At 54.9% G+C, this 19,634-nt stretch overlaps 1 protein-coding gene across 1 annotated transcript in view; it reads left to right on the forward strand.

Annotated features, from left to right (window-relative positions):
• Positions 1–19,634, forward strand: part of DNAH9 (dynein axonemal heavy chain 9) — a 263,946-nt gene that overhangs the window by 109,826 nt on the left and 134,486 nt on the right. The window contains exons 27-28 of the mRNA XM_066264311.1: positions 3,739–3,895; positions 10,931–11,035. Coding sequence (XP_066120408.1) covers positions 3,739–3,895; positions 10,931–11,035 — 262 coding nt within the window. The remainder of the gene's footprint in view (positions 1–3,738; positions 3,896–10,930; positions 11,036–19,634) is intronic.

Genomic DNA, 19,634 nt, shown 5'->3' on the forward strand with positions numbered 1-19,634 from the left:
GGAGTTTTCCTTTTATTTGGTGCAGATTTCACATTTCTGTCGTCTTTTGCTGCTTTCCTGAGACCGGTCAGAAGTGCACCACGACTTTACAGACACACTGTATTATAGGATATATAAGTTCTAGCTAAGCTTTTACTATTCAAAGGAAAGCTGCCGTGAACTCGCTTATATATAAATTTTTACTACATTTCTCATTACTTCCCCCAGGAAAGATTCCAGGAAATAGAATAATTAGAAATGGTGAACCAATGTCACCCCAATAAATTTCATTAAAATAAAGAAGAAGCTATTTTAGATGACACATACTTTCAAATTATTCTTGAAAAAAAAATGGTGGTCTTATTCTGGCTAGCAGTCTATGAGAGTGTGCATCTCACAATATCCTCATCAGCATTAAATATTTCACAATACTACTTAAATATTATGAAAATTAACAATAATGTTAAAATGTTATTGATTTTATAAGTCAAAATTGTCTCTCATTTGAATTTGGATGCCCTTAATTACTCACAGTCCCGAGCATTTTTATGTGCTTATTGGCTATTATATTTCACTCTCATGGGAATTATTTGTTACTGTCATTGTCCATTTTATTGCTTTTATACTTACGAAGCTTCTATACATTTCAAGATAAGTTTAATACTCACCTTATTTTATTATACTTTATTTTACTTCTTCCTTTAACCTTTTTAATTCTTCAGCAAACTTTTTGACTATTGAGTAAAGTGAATATTTTCATCAGAACATGCCAGTGACAGGTGATAGAAGTCAAGGTCAAGCTAACTTAAACAGGAAGAGGCCCCGCATCCTGGCAATGCCCCTAGAACCAGCCACCCTCTGGGGTGTTGCATCCACGTTCATGCCTCAGTTATGATAATTGAACTACATTTTGGGTATAATTTTAATGATTCCCAATGGCCCTTTTCCTTGTATAATCTCCTGCCCTTTGAGTACGGGTATAAACTTTAAATATGATCATATCATTCCCATGGTTGTGTTTTGCTTTAAAATGGGGCAAAAGGAAAATTATTCAGGTGGACCCAATGTAATCATGTGAGCCCTTAAAAGCAGAGCTTCTAAGAGGACAGAGAGAGAGAGATGAGAAGCATGAGAAGAATTTGACATGCCATTGCTGATTTTGAAGAGGGAGGGAGCCATCTGCCAGGACGTAGACTGCCTCTAGGAGCTGCCAACAGCAGCCAGTGAGGATCTCAGTCCTACAGCCGACAGGAACCGGGGCTAAGATCTCAGATGAGCTTGGAAGCAGATTCTTCCTCAGAGAGTCCAATAAGAGTCCAGTCAGCTGGGCTCTTGATTTTGGCCTTCTGACAACCTCAGTGGAGGCCACCTGGACTTCTGACCAACAGAAGTAAGGTTGTATCTGGGTGTTGTTTTAAGCCAACTTGTGTGTGGTAATTTTTTTACATAGCAATAGAAAGTGAATACAAACCAATTATGATTCCGCCAGCTCTAAGATTAGCCACAAGCTATTCACAACTGAAATCAGGACACAGTCTTCTGATATTTTCTTTAATCTGTCCGGTGAATAGCTGTATCAAAAAAAAAAAAGTAAGAAAAGCTACATTTTATATATTTATTATCTTCAAAAATAACACCTTGAAAGTGAATCGGCTTTCTCTTTTCAAGGCTTTTCTTATCTCTTATCTCATCCTCACACCAACCTGGTGGAGCAGATAAGAACAAAGTGTATAGAAGTCATTTGCCCAAAGAAAACAAGAGAGACTTTAGCTGATACTGGTAAGGCTTGTCAAACAATTAAGACTGGCCGGGTGTGGAAGAGGCTGCCTTCTAAAAATAATACACTGTGCTCTGCTGGGACAAAAGGCTACAGGATCCCATTTAAAGGATGTAATGGGAGAGAGGTTGGCCAGGTTAAAGAGCCAAACCTCTGAGGTCTCTTCCAAAGCTAAAGGTTCTATGTTCCCAATAAGCAACTAAACTAGATCGACCCATATCTGTGTTAGGGTTATTTAGCCAGACAAGGCGCTTTTCTTAAGGGCTTCCTTGCCGTTCTTACAATTGCTATTGTCTTTGATGCAGCCCATTTATCTGAATCCCTCTGAACACAGAAAATTCTGTGGAATGGACCCCAATAACATATGTTCAAGGCACTGGGTTTCATAACGTGGGCACGTTTATCTACAAACGCTTGATAGTAGAGGCAAGATCTGAAGTCAGTCTGTGTGACTCCGGAGTCCTCACCCGAAACCAACGTCGCACGTCTGACCCCATCGCTAGGGGACAGAAGCAGAGCTGAGCAGTTGGCTCAGGCAATGAAAGAAATGGAGACTCTAACAAGACCACAGATGGACTCTTAGAGCAGGCGCCCTGTGTCCCCAAGGACTAGGGCATTCTGTGGGCTCAGGGACCTGAGCGTCATGGCGACCCGTCATGCAGAAGAGAGTAGTGCTGTTTCTTCCTTTTCTTCGTGTTTTTCCCACCGCCTAAGCTAAAGCCCCCCACTGTCCCTGCCTTAGTAACGAGAACTCTTGGAACAGCCCCTTTCTTCTCCTGAACCTCAGTCCACCTCTCTATAAAATAAAGGGGTTGGATTAGTTGATCTCAGAAAATTCTTCCAGCCTAGAGTTCTGTTATTATGGGAGAAATATATTCATGGATATATAGATATTCTAGTGTTTCCCTCCAAGTGCTTCTTCTGGAGATAACCAGACGTTCAGTAGATGTTCAAAAAGAGATCAACACCCAGTTCAGAGAATTTATTTTGAGAGATTCCTGACTTTTCCGTGGGAATTCCATTTCCGCGAAGTCTTACGCTTCTGGACTCTCTGAGTCCTGGGGAGCCCTGCAGTCCCAGAGAGAGGAACCCTGGGCTCCCCCTCCGGGTGGCGGTGGGGGGAGAAAGCCTGGGGACAGAAAACAGGAGACAGAGGTGAGGGGGAAAGAGACCCAGTCAGGATTGCACCAGTCCAGGCGGCTGGCTCTCCTCCTGGGCAGTTCAGAGCTGTGGCGGGCCCCCCAGAGTCTCTGAGGCCAGAAGAGGTGAAAGGCACAGGGCCAGTCTAGAGCCAGAAATCGACCTGGAAGGGTGGAGATGGTTACGGTGACACAGAGAACTTTGCACAGATGTAGCTACCAGTGTTTGAGAGGAGGGGGCACCGAGAAGGGAGCTGGGGAAGTCGGGAGGCCAGATCGGGTGGCCCCAGCAGAGAGCGCCCGCCGCCCTTCAGGGAGGGCCCACCGTGATCAGATGACCCTCTAGAAAGTCGTCCCTGCAGCACTGTGGGGCAGAGACAGGAGTGAGGCGGGCGGCGGGAGGGCGCTGGGGAAGTCGGGAGGGCCAGATCGGGTGGCCCCAGCAGAGAGCCCCCGCCGCCCTTCAGGGAGGGCCCACCGTGATCAGATGATCCTTTAGAAAGTCATCCCTGCAGCACTGTGGGACAGAGACAGGAGTGAGGCGGGCGGCGGGAGGGAGCTGGGGAAGTCAGGAGGCCAGATCGGGTGGCCCCAGCAGAGAGCCCCCTTCAGGGAGGGCCCACTGTGATCAGATGATCCTTTAGAAAGTCGTCCCTGCCGCACTGTTTGACAGAGACAGGAGTGAGGCGGGCACCGGGGAGGGCGCTGGGGTTTCCTGCCCGGAAGCTCTGTCAGGCCTCCCCGGGGCCTCCCGGCTCCACCTCACCAGGACCCGGCGGGGCCAGAGCCGCGCCTTGGCCACCTGTGGCACTGACGGTCGCCTGTGCCCTCCATGTTCCGCAGGTGCTACATCACCCTCACCCAGTCCCTGCACCTGACCATGAGCGGGGCACCATCAGGACCTGCAGGGACGGGCAAGACGGAGACCACCAAGGACCTGGGCCGAGCACTGGGCATCCTGGTCTACGTGTTTAACTGCTCCGAGCAGATGGACTGCAAGGTACCGCACTAGCTTTGGGAGGGACTGGAAACGGGGCAGTGGCCCCCACCTGGGACCCGGTACACCCATGCCACCTGGGTACACCCGTGCCGCCCGGGCCCAGCTCAGAGACCCAGACAGGGAGATCCCCGCTCCCTCCTTCCGGAAAGACCTCCGGGCCTCCGCCCCCTGGTGCTTATCGACTGCCTTGCCAACCTCAGCACCGTGGAGTCGGCTTCCCCTGGTGAGACTGGCAGCCACAGACGGTTTGCTTGCTTGCTTGCTTGCTTAGCCTTTGAGGTCTTCCTTTTGTCGTCTGTGAAACGAAGACGCTGAACGAATGTGTATATCCAAAGGTCTCAATTCCCTACTCAACCCAGAACCACAGAAAGGCTCAGAAGCGACCAATAAAAAGTCTTATAAAAAAACAAAACCATAAAAATCATATTTGTCATTTCCCCCAGAACAGCCACAAGGGCAGGAAGTTCTGTAAGGGCAGTTGTGACTTCTGAAGACAGACCAGACCCACCCTTACTACCTAGTAAGAGACGCCCACCAAAGAGCAGAGCAAGGCCCACGTTCTCCGTGGCGACACCCACCGTCCCGGGTTCTGCACCGCAAAGACGCGTGAAGGGGCCAGAAGACCCCTTAGGTAGCCGGCAGCTAGCCACAGGCCGCCCGACAACGGTCCCTCCATCGACCCTTTTCTGAAAAGGGCAATGCCAGGCTGCCTCACCGTCTCAGCACTCTTATTTTGCTTTCCCGGGTGTGTTTGTATAAACTGGCCTCTGTCCCTCTTGGAACACAGGATGGCGTGTCACTAAGTGTGGAGTGCAGAACCTAAAACCAGTGCCTTATGGACAGGGGACCTGTTTATGCGTCAGGGTCCTGTGGATTGATGGCAAGATAAATTCAATTTAAAAATCATTTTGGAGAACTGCAAGCCGGCCCTCGCGGTTACCGCGTTCAGAATGCTGTCAATGAGACCCGCCGCCTGTCTCTTTAATAACCCCCCTGTATACAAGGTCTCGCGGTGCTGGGGGTGACACAGCCCGTAGCGCCGTGTTTGCTCACGGCAGGCAAACAAAATAAGGGCTCGGACTCCAAATGACTGTCTTCCCCATCGTCTACACACACTGCATTGTTCACACGGTTGCTTTTTTTTTTTTTTTTAATTTTTATTTTTATTCATTTTAGAGAGGAGAGACAGAGAGAGAGAGGAGAGACAGAGAGAGAGAAGGGGGAGGAGCTGGAAGCATCAACTCCCATATGTGCCTTGACCAGGCAAGCCCAGGGTTTCGAACCGGCGACCTCAGCATTTCCAGGTTGATGCTTTATCCACTGCGCCACCACAGGTCAGGCACACGGTTGCTTTTATTGATCAACATATTAAGGTAATGTTTCTTTGTAAGTCAGGCTGCAAGAAGAAAGATTTTTTCCCCCCCTCTTTAATGAAGTAAGCTCAGCCCTAAAGATTATTTTAAGTTTCTAGATTCTTCCATGGTGCAGCCACGGCAGCATTGCTGGAATAAGTTTAGTCCCCCAAGAGGAGCGTTCCGGAGGACACCCCCAGTTAGATGGAGAGGACCTGGCATGTTAATTAAAGAAAGTCAGCCAACGTCTTCGATCGTGCCCAGCACAGCAAACGGAGATAGGCGCTGACCCCAGGGTGGGGGTCCCTAAGGCCACTGTACCCCACCCTGTCAAAATTTTTCCCTGAATCCCGACCCCACCAATCCCTCTAAGAGTACAGGGCGAGAAGAGAGGTCTCTCTTTCGCTTGTCTGAATAGTGAACACAGCTTTGGTCACATTAGTCCATGCTGGACGCGGATCAGAGTACCATCAGCAGATAAAGCCACGGAGGGCACACCTGCGTCTCCTAGGCCAGTCAGGGGTCAGCAAGCTCATCAGTCAGCAGAGCCAGATACCAACAGTGCAATGATTGAAATTTTTTTTGAGAGCCAAATTTTTTAAACTTAAACTATCTAGGTAGGTACATTGTTATTAACTTAATCAGGGTAGTCCTAAGCTGGCCAAAGAGCCGCATGTGGCTCGCAAGCTGCAGTTTGCCGACCGCTGTCCCAGACACTAAGCAGCCTCTGTCACCCGTCTCCCCGAGCTGGGCTCACACCTCCTCTTCCCTTTGTTGTCCAGCTGCGCAGAATTATTTCTAGCACAAAGCACACTCCAACAATTGAGTTAATTTGGATATCACCACTGCTCAGCATGTACTGGGCATCATGGGAGGATACCAGAAATAGAGATAGATGATAGATAGATGATAGATAGATAGATAGATAGATAGATAGATAAGGTAGAACCCAGTCCACTTAGAGCAGGGTCTCAAACTCGCGGCCCACGGGCCGCATGCGGCCCGCCAAACAATTTTGTGCAGCCCGCAAACTAATCCACGAAGTTCAAAATATTTTGGATAAAATTAAGTAAGCCTAGGGGCCTACTTGTATTTTTCATTTCTCTAGCATCCTAGCTAGATATTAGCTTAGTTAACAGCAGTTGTGATGCGAACTACAGTTTCTGGTCGTTTTGTGACACTGAGTAAACTGCATGTACGATTGTGCTTGTTGTACTGATTTTTTTTTGTTTTCAACTGCAGTGAGAAAAGTGTTGCGTAACAGTTGCCTTTTGTAGACCTAGTGCGGCCCGCCGAACGCTGTGATCTTGCTCTGCGGCCCACATGCTGAGTTGAGTTTGAGACCCCTGACTTAGAGAGTTAAGAAAGATATACCTGGAGTAATTAGCCGAGATGCCAGGCAACATTACCGCGCGTGCTAACGTGCGTCCTGCAAACCGCTGGCTGCAGCGGTCCAGCGTAGTAGGAGAGTCGCAGAGCGTGCTCGTCAGGGAAGGCGCTGTGGACAGCGTGAGGACCGAGGCTGTTCAGGGTCTGAGTGGGTGCCAAACAGGGCACGTGACATCTGAACACAGCCAAGCCCATGAAAAAGGTCAGCTTTCAACCCATCAAAATGTTGACCGAGTTTTACAAAGTGCTAACGTCCTTTCCCGGAACCTCGTTCTCCTGTCCCCTGAGCTCCCCTCAGCGGGCTCAGCTAGCCTGTGGAGGGGACGGAGGGTCAGGAAGCGCTGTCATGCTCACCAGCCATCATTTCATTGCATCACGGATGTACGCTCATAGCAACATAAGCTGTTTCTGCATCCGGAGAACGAGCTGGAAATCAGCGTGGCGCCGTGACCGAGCGCATCCACGTGGGCTGGGGAACAAGAGAGAGTCAGTGGGCGAGGGGGTTGAGTCAGGAGGGGAAGGACACCGAGCCCCTGAGAGACCCTCACTTTGAAGTCAGGGGCAGCAGGAGGACCCTGCAGGCTGCAGGACACGGGGAGGCACACGCCGAAAGCAAATGGTCCTGAAAGGAGACTCCTTGGACAGCCGAACAGACAGAGACAGGAGGAGACCGGGAGGAAAGCCCGAGAGCGTGAGGAGCCAGACGATGGGCTGGTAAACACGGAAAAGAAAGAATGAGAGGCTGTTAACAACAGTTAACTACTAACCTAGTGGCCTTGGGGGGAGAGGGCTGTGAGCCGGGAAAGAGTGAGAGGGGCCCTTGGCCTCTAGCCCGGGACCCTCACAACCCGCTTTGCTGCAGGAGTTCCATGAGGAGGCGGCAGCTGATGGGCTGGGACACCGGACAGTGTGAGGACTTGGGGAAAAGGGGAAGTTACTGCTTTGCTTGATTCGTGCTGGTTGAGAAAAAAAAACATGTGAAATTCCCACTTTCTCTGGAAATGGCTGCAGGTTTAGCGCCCATGTCTTCTCCGTGTTATAGCAGCAACACCTCCCCCTTGACCTCAATTTTTGGAGAGGCCACTGCTGCAACATCGAATGGTTTTAAGCCTAAAATTCTAGGGCCTCACCCTTATAGGACACCGTCTCCTTGAAGCCTACCGCCTGACCTCTGAAACACTGTAATTCCACAGTCCTCCTAGCTCTTTGATCTGGCCTTCTCGGATTCCATTTTCTGATTCTTTTTCCACGTTTTGCAGTTTTACCTGGGCACTGACGATGCCCACACCTACCTTCCCGCTTTGCCAGGGCTCTAGCCCTGCTTGCTCTCCTTACCTGGACCGGGGAGGTCTCTATTGCATGCCTCTCTCTCACACTTGGTGAACACCCTCTCCTCAGCTGGCTCCCACTAACTCCTTCCTGTCTCCCTCCCGGCCAGGTTCCCCATCCCGTTACTGTGACTAATCTCATTCATCTCTGCGGTCCAGGGTGCCCGTCCTGAGACATCCCGACATGTCACATCCTGGCTTCAGCCGGTCCCGTCGGTCACCAGTGCGGCTCTTCCCTCAGCAGGCCTCCCACTCCTCGCTCTCCAGCCCTGTTCTTGCTGCCCTCCTCCGGGCCCAGAAACTCGCCATTTTATAGCAAGACAGCAGCCCAGCCTGGGACCACTGTTCAGTCGTGGTGGGGTCAAACAGAGAGCAGGGTGAGGTCCTGGGGTTCTGTTCCGGCCCTTAAGGGGGAAAACTGTGGGGGTGACAAGTATCCACCCATAAATACTCTACTTTCTTCTGTTTTATATATTGGATATCCATTTGAGGCCAGGGATCCACAGCTTGGAAAAAGCTTTTACAACCCCTGTTAATGTGGAAAAGCATAGATTTTGATTCCTGAACTTCCACTGAAGTATTGTGATATTTGACAGGTTGTGATTATTATCTCAACTATAATAATAGACATATATACATATAATATTACATATATACTCATGAATATAATAACGGTAATATCCAGCTGCTTTGAGCACATGAGCACAATGCCTAGAACTTACATTACTCCTCAGAGAGGCGAGGCTGACTGTGACCACTCAGTCTTAACCAGCCTCATTTTCAGACTCCTGTGGGACTTAAGACTATCTGACAGTGTCTTATTTTTGTGTTATTGTCCGTTTTCCCCATCAGAAGGTAAGCCCCATGGAAACAGGGGCTTTGTCTCCCTTGTTCCCTGTGGATTCCTCCTGATCTAGGATGACTCCGGACGCACCATGCCTACTCAGTACACATCTGTTGCACAAATAGAGGAATCGTTTAAATCCAAGGCGCTTCATAAGAGATGGGCCTGTTCTTCCCTCTTTTCCAAGTCTGTCCGCATCCGGCTTAGCTTGTGTAATGTGATACTGGTTCTCCTAAAACGTTGATTCAAAGAGGTTTTTCTAGGTTTCAAACCCCCAAAGATCCCTTATAATAATACAAGCGTTTTCATAACCCTGACGCCCTTTAGTAATTCGACATTTGGCTGAGCTCGCCTCTGTTTTTCTCTGGCAACGTCATGATTTTGCTCATTCTCTGTCCATCATCTTCTCTGCTCCTGGGAAGCCCCGACCCTTCCGTTCTGCCTCCATCAAGATCGACTGGGACCCGTCAAGCCAGCATTCCCCGTGTAGATGCTGCAGATACACTGTGGTTCTGTGAGACACCAGCACCTCGGATCTCCTGACTCCTGTTCTTGAGTTCTTTCCACTGATGTTTGCCAAGTGCATTCTGGCCACAGAACAAAAATCGAATGAATTAATTTTGCAGGCCTTCCCAAGGCCCTGAAAGTGCTCATGTACGTTGTAAATTAGCAAACGTGGGTTACAGAATGTGGCGTTTTCCAAATTGTTTGAGCAAAGAGGTTTGTCTTCAAGGTGCAGGCCTTCCAGGCTTGGGATTCCATGACATCAGCTTTGGAAAGTGCTGTTGTAATGCTGTCTGAATTTCACCTCTGGCAAAACTGGGATCCTTCTAGAGCACTTTGACCTATTCCTCTCTGAACACCATGACATTGCGGTTTATACTGTACTGTCCATTGGAACCACTGCTTGTGTAACAATTTACCTGTTTTATTTATGTGCCTTATCTCTGCAACCTAACTAAGAAGTCTTAGGGGGGGCTGAGGCCCCTGTGTTTAGCACACGAGCTGTGCACAGAGCTCGTGGTCAAATAACACCTGCTCAGCCAACAAGTGGGGCCTTTCTACTATTCGCATTTTCCTGGCACTTTCATGATGTCTCTTTGCCCCTGACCTTGAGAGCAGCTCCCAGTAACTTCTCCCTTTATATTGCTCCACGGTTTGTTAGTTTGTGCTAAATGCTCAGAATGGTTTTTATTTTTTTATGTTTTGTATTTTTCTGAAGTGAGAAGCGGAGAGACAGTCAGACAGACTCCCGCAGGCGCCTGACCAGGATCCACCCAGCACGCCCACCAGGGGGCGATGCTCTGCCCATCTGGGGTGTCACTCCATTGTGGCCAGAGCCATTCTAGTGCCTGAGGCGGAGGCCATGGAGCTATACTCAGCACCTGGGCCAACTTTGTTCCAATGGAGCCTCGGCTGTGGGAGGGGAAGAGAGAGACAAGAGAGGAAGGAGAGGAGAGGGGTGGAAAAGCAGATGGACGCTTCTCCTGTGTGCCCTGGCTGGGAATAGGACCCGGGACTTCCACACACCAGGCTGATGCTCTACCGCTGAGCCAAGTGGCCAGGGCTGGTTTTTATTTTTTTAAAAAGCATACCATCTTTCCTCTGAAATTATCTCCTTGCTCTCATTTGAATGCTTGACCTGTGGTTTGTTTTCTGTAGATGTTATCACTTCCTACCCCATCTCCAGCTTCCCCTCCCTCGGGAAACCTGGACAATCGGGCACACACAGCTTTAAAGAGACAGACACAGGCTTTTCATCAGCGCGTGCCAAAGGCTGAGTGGGAGGCTTTTTGCCTTGTATGGTGCAAGAAAAATAATATTTTATTCATTTCTGGGGATTTTGGAAGCTACGGAATCAATAGTTATGTAAGCTTGATGACATTTTAGAGGGATTTTGTTCTAAGTGTCTAGAAAAGGTTCTGTTTGATCTGTGACTTATGTTGGCACCTAGAGCCATCAAAAATTTAATTGTTCTTGAAATTTTAATACACGTCTCTAACCAGCTGTCTGCAGGTGTCTGCAGGGACCTCCTACAAAGAGGATGAAGAATAACTGGTGTAGATGTGTATTGATCAGCCAGGTGCTGATAGTCACCTAATTGTCATCCCTGTTCTTGCAGTCTTGCGGCAACATCTACAAGGGCCTTGCTCAGACCGGTGCCTGGGGCTGTTTTGACGAATTTAATCGCATCTCTGTGGAGGTCCTGTCAGTGGTGGCAGTACAGGTACGGGGCCCGGAGGTGGTGGCGGTACAGGCACGGGGCCCCGGAGGTGGAGGGTGTACAGGCACGGGGTCCAGAGGTGGTGGGTGTACAGGCACAGGGCCCCGGAGGTGGAGGGTGTACAGGTACAAAGCCCCGGAGGTGGTGGGTGTACAGGTACAGGGCCCCGGAGGTGGTGGGTGTACAGGTACAGGGCCCCGGAGGTGGTGGGTGTACAGGTACAGGGCCTGGAGGTGGAGGGTGTACAGGCACGGGGCCCAGAGGTGGTGGGTGTACAGGCACGGGGCCCGGAGGTGGTGGGTGTACAGGTACAGGGCCCCGGAGGTGGTGGGTGTACAGGTACAGGGCCCGGAGGTGGTGGGTGTACAGGCACGGGGCCCGGAGGTGGTGGGTGTACAGGCACGGGGCCCGGAGGTGGAGGGTGTACAGGCACAGGGCCCGGAGGTGGTGGGTGTACAGGCACGGGGCCCGGAGGTGGAGGGTGTACAGGCACGGGGCCCGGAGGTGGTGGGTGTACAGGCACGGGGCCCGGAGGTGGTGGGTGTACAGGCACAGGGCCCCGGAGGTGGTGGGTGTACAGGTACAGGGTCCGGAGCTGGTGGGTGTTCTGTGGTTTTCACGCCAAGCACCAAGGAAGCCGGTGGCCTATTGTTTTCAAGCTCTCCTCCTCTGTCGTCCTGTCTCCCTCTACCCCTTGCACTTTGCGCCCTTCCTTTCACTCTCTAAAATCAAGCCTGGGCACAGGATGTGGGCGTCCTGCGGGTCTCTACCAAGGTGGCCCTATTCACTGGCTGTGAGACTCCATTTTCTCGCCTGTGAAATGGGAATGAAGAACGGCTGAGCCACCTGCAGCACAGGGGAGGGGAGGGTCACCCCAGAGGCAGAGCTGGCTCCTTAGAAGGGGCACAGGCTTCGGACACGGTCCGGCCAGGGCTCCACATTTACCCCGACCGCTTCCTCAGGGGCTGACGGGTCCCTCCACCTCGGTCGGACCAGGTAACTTCATTACATACAAAGTGAGAATCACAGTGCGAGCGTTACTGAATGAAGGACGTCCCTGGTTGGTGAGATTGTACATAAGCATGTCACCTGCCCTTCAACTCCCCTGTGCTGCCTCGTCCGTAGCTTGAGACGGACCACGGTGGGGAGTGTCCCACCTGGGAAACCCGCAGAGGCTACACCTCAGGGCGCGTCTGCTCTAAGCATTCCCCATCACGCCTCCTCCTCGCAGGAACGTAAGGTCCGTGTGGCCGGATCTGTTAAGCTTTAAATAGACTCTGAATGTCTATATTATTATTATTATTATTATTATTATTATTTTAAATTTCTAGATTTCAATAAGTTGGCAACTTATTTTGTTTAAAAAAAGAAACAGAAGACACATGGTCTGGCTGCACTCGCCTTTGCGTGGTCACCTCACAACTGAGGACCAGGAGGGACCCCCTCCCGCGTCTTTTTGAATTCAGGATGTAATGCATTTTGGAGTATAAGATGTGAAATAAAATGAGCTTCTCTCAGAGGACTGATTCTGGGCCTGGATGGTTCTGAGAATTTGGGGACAAAATAAGCATAGACTCATGACTGCGCATATTGGGGTGGAGGACCCATGATTATACCGTGTGGCGGCACCTTCCTCCTTCCTCTTCCCACTGCAGGACCCTAGTGGCTGATTCTTCCTCCATCGTTTATTCCTCGCCCACTGCCCCCTGTTATTTCTGCGTATCTGCGTACGTACGCCTCTCTTATCTGCTTGTATGATTTTCTGCAGCCTCCATCCCTTCCGGCTGCTTGCCGCAGGTGACGGGGGCAGCCCTCGGTCTCACCAGCCGGGTTGCCCTGCTGTGGCTGCCCTCATTTGAATCCTGGATGACTCGCACGCACAGTTACAGCCACGGGGTGCCAGTTCAGCGCTCCGTGGTGGGGGCGGGGAGGAGGAGGAGGAGGAGGAGGAGGAGGAGGAGGGGAGGAGGAGGAGGAGGAGGGAGTCAGACTGAGGTCAGCACAGAGCCTGTCTTGAGCGCTAGAGACTATGGAAGCGGCTTCCACGTACGACGGGGATGTGAAAAGAAACAGATGGCTGTGGAGCGGGGTCAGCAGAGCAGGGAATGAGGTCGGGTCACGTGCATAGGCTGCGAAGCACACGGGTGAGGGTTCGGTTCTGGCTCCGCCTCTCTCTAGCTGTGTCACCTTAGATGAGGACACGTCCCACATTCCACATCTGCTAAAAGGGGTTAATAATTGCACCTACCTGATGCAGTTGTAATAATTATTAAATGAATTAATATGTGTGAAGCCCTAAAGATAGGAGGCACTCTATAAATGTCTCTTATGATGATGATGATGATGAGGAGGAGGAGGAGGAGGAGGAGGGGGAGGAGGGTGGTGATGGTGACGAGCATTACTATAACAGGGTCACACTGGTGGTGGTGGTGATTTTGGCGATATGATGACGATGGTGGTGATGATGGTGGTGGTGATGATGTCAGTGGTGATGGTGATGACGGTGTTGGTGTTGGTAATGGTGACTGCATCATGGTTACCCGAACATGGGTGCTGGTGTTAGGGATGAAAACTGCATCATGATTTTACCCAAACATGGGGTTGAAAGGACACAGAAGGCCAGCACCCCGGGGCAGGATGGGAGGCCCATGCTCTGGTCCCACCAGTGTTCTCTGCACCCTTCCTTCCTTCTTAACTGGCCCGGCCGCCACTTTCTTACCAAACTCAGCCTCTCCTAGCTGATGAGGCAATGCCCACGGTCATTGTCCCTCATGGATAGGTGACACTGTGAATTGACCTGATTTTGAAACTGTCCAACACGAGGTCAGTCACGGGCTCTTTGAGACCAGTTCCCCTTTGCTTCTGGAATGAAGTGAAATCATTTGAACCTGGAGGTCCACGAGGGTCTCACAGTCCAGTCTACAAGCACGCCCCTGGGAGACTCTCTCAAGGAACTGGTCCGACAGCAGCCTGGGGTGACCCTGAGGGGGTGACAGCAGCCTGGGGTGACCCTGAGGGGGTGACCCTGAGGGGGTGACAGCAGCCTGGGGTGACCCTGAGGGGGTGACGGCAGCCTCGGGTGACCCTGAGGGGGTAACGGCAGCCTGGGGTGACCCTGAGGGGTAACAGCAGCCCGGGGTGACCCTGAGGGGGTGACAGCAGCCTGGGGTGACCCTGGGGTGACCCTGAGGGGGTAACAGCAGCCCGGGGTGACCCTGAGGGGGTGACGGCAGCCCGGGGTGACCCTGAGGGGGTGACGGCAGCCCGGGGTGACCCTGAGGGGTTGACGGCAGCCCGGGGTGACCCTGAGGGGGTGACGGCAACCCGGGGTGACCCTGAGGGGGTGACGGCAGCCCGGGGTGACCCTGAGGGGGTGACGGCAGCCCGGGGTGACCCTGAGGGGGTGACGGCAGCCTGGGGTGACCCTGAGGGGGTGACCCTGAGGGGGTGACGGCAGCCTGGGGTGACCCTGAGGGGGTGACGGCAGCCTGGGGTGACCCTGAGGAGGTGACCCTGAGGGGGTGACGGCAGCCTGGGGTGACCCTGAGGGGGTGACCCTGAGGGGGTGACCCTGAGGGGGTGACGGCAGCCTGGGGTGACCCTGAGGGGGTGACCCTGAGGGGGTGACGGCAGCCTGGGGTGACCCTGGAGTGACCCTGAGGGGTAACATTTAACACCCTGTACTCACACATCCACGGGAGAAAGCGCTCTGACTCATTCACACAGCGAGGCGGGCTGGCACAGGGGTTCGGAAGCCACACCGGTGGGCGCACTTCCCCCTCACCTACCCTCCTCTTCTCTGCCCTCCCTCCTCTCCGCACCTTGCCGGGTACGCTCCTCTGCTCGGTAACTTCCAGAAAAGCCGGCAGGGTTCAGCATTCGGCCGGTGGATCTCTTCACGCCTGTCAGATCAGTCAAGCAGAACTGCATATCCAATTAGAAGACAGCATGGCCGTCCCCAGAGCCATCGCCCTGTGTTCCGAATGTATAATATATTACAGCACTTACTTTTTCCCCAGACTTTGGCCATTACTGTTGCAATCAGCTCACTAGGCCTTGAGTGACCTGAGCCCCAGGGACACGCTGCACCAGGACACACTCCCTGCTCCGTGCCCGCAGCTCCATCTGTCCCCTCCAGGTCCCCTGCCCCGGCAGCCCTGGAGCAGGAAGCAGCTAGAAGCAGCAGGTCAGTTAGCGAGACTCGGGAGCTCCACCACAGCGGCGTTCCGAGGACTCGGGGCGCTGAATAAACACTGCCGTCTCAGAACCGAGGGAGCCCCCCCACGTACCTCTCGGCCTAGAGGGGCTTGAGGCTAAGGTGAAAGCACAGAAAGAAAAAAAAATGTGAGCAGTGAGGCGTGGGTTCCCTTCCCGAAGGCCGCAGCCTCCGACCTGCCACCGCAGAGAGGAGTGTGGCTCAGCCCGACAGGACTTTAACAACACATGGCATTTCGGGGCAAAGGCTGGAAAGGAGAAGGACCCCCGGGGACCCCAGACTGAGCCACTTCCCTAGAATGACAAGGAGAAAGCAGAGGGGTGTGAAGAGGTTGAGGTGGTTCACGCAGCAGAGAGCTAGCTGATAACCTCCTTAAAGTGCACCAGCTGCAGAGAGCGGCTGCGACTTCCATCCTCCGTGATGTGATGGTGTCTGACGCAGCGCCCGAGCCTGCGTGGAGGAGACGGGGCCTCACGCGAGAACCCAGCCTTCACACACGCTCGTGGCCGGCAGGATGAGGAGACAGACGTGGCAAGCTCGTGCTGGGAGTGCCGAGACGCAGCAGAGCTTGGGCAGTTTGGCCGGCGTGCTGGGCACTGGAGACTCAGGCTCAGACTCCTTGCTGCTAGCTCCTGCGCACCTCCTGGTTAGAGCTCCCGCCAGGAAAGGGACTGAACCCCGGTGCAGAACTGCCGTGCCTTCTGGCAAATGCTGCCCTTCCGGGCGCTGGAGAGAGCCTTGCCCATTGCACATGCTGTCTCCCTCTCGCTCTCTGTCACACACACACACACACACACACGCACATGCACGCACACACACATGCACACACGCGCACACGCACGCGCACACGCATGCACACGCGCACACACATGCACGCACACACACACGCACGCGCACACACATGCACACACACGCACATGCACACACACACATGCACACACACACATGCACACACACGCACACACACGCACACACACGCACACACGCACACACACGCACATGCACACGCACCTGTAGCCCAAGCCCTACCAAACCCTTCCTTGGCTATTCTACACTCCCTGAGTGTAGCTAACGTGCTTAGGGCTCATTCAGAAAAACAACCACCGGGCACTGGCCCCTGCATTCTGGGGTTGCTCTCAAAACCCCGAGAGGCTGCAGACACTCAGAGACATTCCAGGGCCCGCTGAGCACCTGTGCCCCCTCGTGACTCCCCCTCCTGAGGCTGATCGTTTTTCATTTCTGCACGGTTTTTTCGAAATACCCAGTGTGCAGACACATGGGTGAGTTTCATCCTGGCTCTCCCCGCACTGCTGGGAAGAGTGACCCAGAACGGAGCGCAGACCAGGCCACGCGCCGCTGACTCCCCTGGAAGCCCCAGCGCTCCCTGGAGGGAAAGCCTCAGCCCTCTAGAAAGGCACTAACTCTGTGTGGACGGGGCCTCCGCTGACTCCCCTGGAGGCCCCAGCACTCCCTGGAGGGAAAGCCTCGGCCCTCTAGAAAGGCACCAACTCTGCGTGCGAACGGGGCCTCCGCTGACTCCCCTGGAGGCCCCAGCGCTCACTGGAGGGACAGCCTCGGCCCTCTAGAAAGGCACCAACTCTGCGTGGGGACGGGGCCTCCGCTGACTCCCCTGGAGGCCCCAGCGCTCCCTGGAGGGAAAGCCTCGGCCCTCTAGAAAGGCACCAACTCTGCATGCGGACTGGGCCTCCGCTGACCTTTGCCGCAGCCAGGCTTCTTTCTTGTCCTCGCCACTTGCCGTACGGGACCCTCTGTCCATACGGAAGTCACTGAGGCTGACTGTACCCTGCTCTGGAGAGGTGGACTGGGGGTGGTGGTGAGGCCAGACACGGAGGAGAGAACCACAGCTGGGAGGATGGCAGCACAGGAACACTGTCCCTGTCGGCTGCTGTTCTTAACGCTCTCTCTGTGCTCAGCGCTTTATGGCTCTAACTTATTCCTCCAACAAACCCAGAGTAGGTACTGGCGCTCTCTCCATCGCGCCGCGCCTGCGACCCTGTTCTCTCTCCATCGCGCCTGCGAGCCTGTTCTCTCTCCATCGCGCCCGCGAGCCCTGTTCTCTCTCCATCGCGCCTGCGAGCCCTGTTCTCTCTCCATCGTGCCGTGCCTGCGACCCTGTTCTCTCTCCATCGCGCCGTGCCTGCGACCCCGTTCTCTCTCCATCGCGCCGCGCCTGCGACCCTGTTCTCTCTCCATCGCGCCGCGCCTGTGACCCTGTTCTCTCTCCATCGCGCCGCGCCTGCCAACCCCGTTCTCTCTCCATCGCTCGCGCAGCGCCTGCGAGCCCCGTTCTCTCTCCATCGCGCCGTGCCTGCCAGCCCCGTTCTCTCTCCATCGCACCGTGCCTGCCAGCCCCGTTCTCTCTCCATCGCGCCGTGCCTGCCAGCCCCGTTCTCTCTCCATCGCGCTGTGCCCGCGAGCCCCGTTCTCTCTCCATCGCTCGCGCCGCACCCACGAGCCCTGTTCTTTCTCCATCGCGCCTGCGACCCTGTTCTCTCTCCATCGCGGCGTGCCTGCGACCCTGTTCTCTCTCCATCGCGCCGCGCCTGCCAGCCCCGTTCTCTCTCCATCCCTTGCGCCACGCCTGCGAGCCCCGTTCTCTCTCCATCGCGCTGCGCCTGCCAGCCCCGTTCTCTCTCCATCTCGCCGTGCCTGCCAGCCCCGTTCTCTCTCCATCGCGCCGTGCCTGCCAGCCCCGTTCTCTCTCCATCGCGCCGTGCCTGCCAGCCCCGTTCTCTCTCCATCGCGCCGTGCCCGCGAGCCCCGCCGTTCTCTCTCCATCGCTCGCGCCGCACCCACGAGCCCTGTTCTCTCTCCATCGCGCCTGCGACCCTGTTCTCCATCGCGCCGTGCCTGCGACCCTGTTCTCTCTCCATCGCGCCGCGCCTGCCAGCCCGTTCTCTCTCCATCGCTCGTGCCACGCCTGCGAGCCCCGTTCTCTCTCCATCGCGCCGCGCCTGCCAGCCCCGTTCTCTCTCCATCGCGCCATGCCTGCCAGCCCCGTTCTCTCTCCATCGCGCCGTGCCTGCCAGCTCCGTTCTCTCTCCATCGCGCCGTGCCTGCGAGCCCCGTTCTCTCTCCATCGCTCGCGCCACGCCCGCAAGCCCTGTTCTCTCTCCATCACGCCCGCGAGCCCCGTTCTCTCTCCATCGCGCCGGGCCTGCGAGCCCCATTCTCTCTCCATCGCGCCGCGCCTGCCAGCCCCGTTCTCTCTCCATCGCGCCGCGCCTGCCAGCCCCGTTCTCTCTCTCCATTGCGCCGCGCCCGCCAGCCCTGTTCTCTCTCCATCGCGCCTGCGAGCCCCGTTCTCTCTCCGCCGCGCCGCGCCCGCCAGCCCCGTTCTCTCTCCGTCACGCCGCGCCTGCCAGCCCTGTGCTCTCTCCATTGCGCCGCGCCTGCCAGCCCTGTTCTCTCTCCATCGCGGCGCGCCTGCGAGCCCTGTTCTCTCTCCATCGCGCCGCGCCCGCCAGCCCTGTTCTCTCTCCATTGCGCCGCGCCCGCCAGCCCTGTTCTCTCTCCAATGTGCGCGGTGGCTGCGAGCCCTGTTCTCTCTCCATCACGCCTGTGAGCTCTGTTCTCTCCATCGCGCCGCGCCTGCGAGCCTGTTCACTCTCCATCACGTCGCGCCTGCGAGCCCTGTTCTCTATCCATCGCGCCGCGCCTGCGAGCCTGTTCTCTCTCCATCTCGCCGCGCCTGCGAGCCCTGTTCTCTCTCCATCGCGCTGCGCCTGCGAGCCTGTTCTCTCTCCATCTCGCCGGGCCCGCGAGCCCTGTTCACTCTCCATCGCGTCGCGCCTGCGAGCCCTGTTCTCTCTCCATCGCGCCTGCGAGCCCTGTTCTCTCTCCATCGCGCCGTGCCTGCGAGCCTGTTCTCTCTCCATCGCGTCGCGCCTGCGAGCCCTGTTCTCTCTCCATCGCGTCGCGCCTGCGACCCTGTTCTCTCTCCATCGCGCCGCGCCTGCCGACCCTGTTCTCTCTCCATCGCGCCGCGCCTGCCGACCCCGTTCTCTCTCCATCGCTCGCGCAGCGCCTGCGAGCCCCGTTCTCTCTCCATCGCGCCGTGCCTGCCAGCCCCGTTCTCTCTCCATCGCGCCGTGCCTGCCAGCCCCGTTCTCTCTCCATCGCGCCGTGCCCGCGAGCCCCGTTCTCTCTCCATCGCTCGCGCCGCACCCACGAGCCCTGTTCTTTCTCCATCGCGCCTGCGACCCTGTTCTCTCTCCATCGCGGCGTGCCTGCGACCCTGTTCTCTCTCCATCGCGCCGCGCCTGCCAGCCCCGTTCTCTCTCCATCCCTTGCGCCACGCCTGCGAGCCCCGTTCTCTCTCCATCGCGCCGCGCCTGCCAGCCCCGTTCTCTCTCCATCTCGCCG

Source organism: Saccopteryx bilineata, chromosome 2 (genome assembly GCF_036850765.1).
Source record: "Saccopteryx bilineata isolate mSacBil1 chromosome 2, mSacBil1_pri_phased_curated, whole genome shotgun sequence".
NCBI classification, from domain to species: domain Eukaryota; kingdom Metazoa; phylum Chordata; class Mammalia; order Chiroptera; family Emballonuridae; genus Saccopteryx; species Saccopteryx bilineata.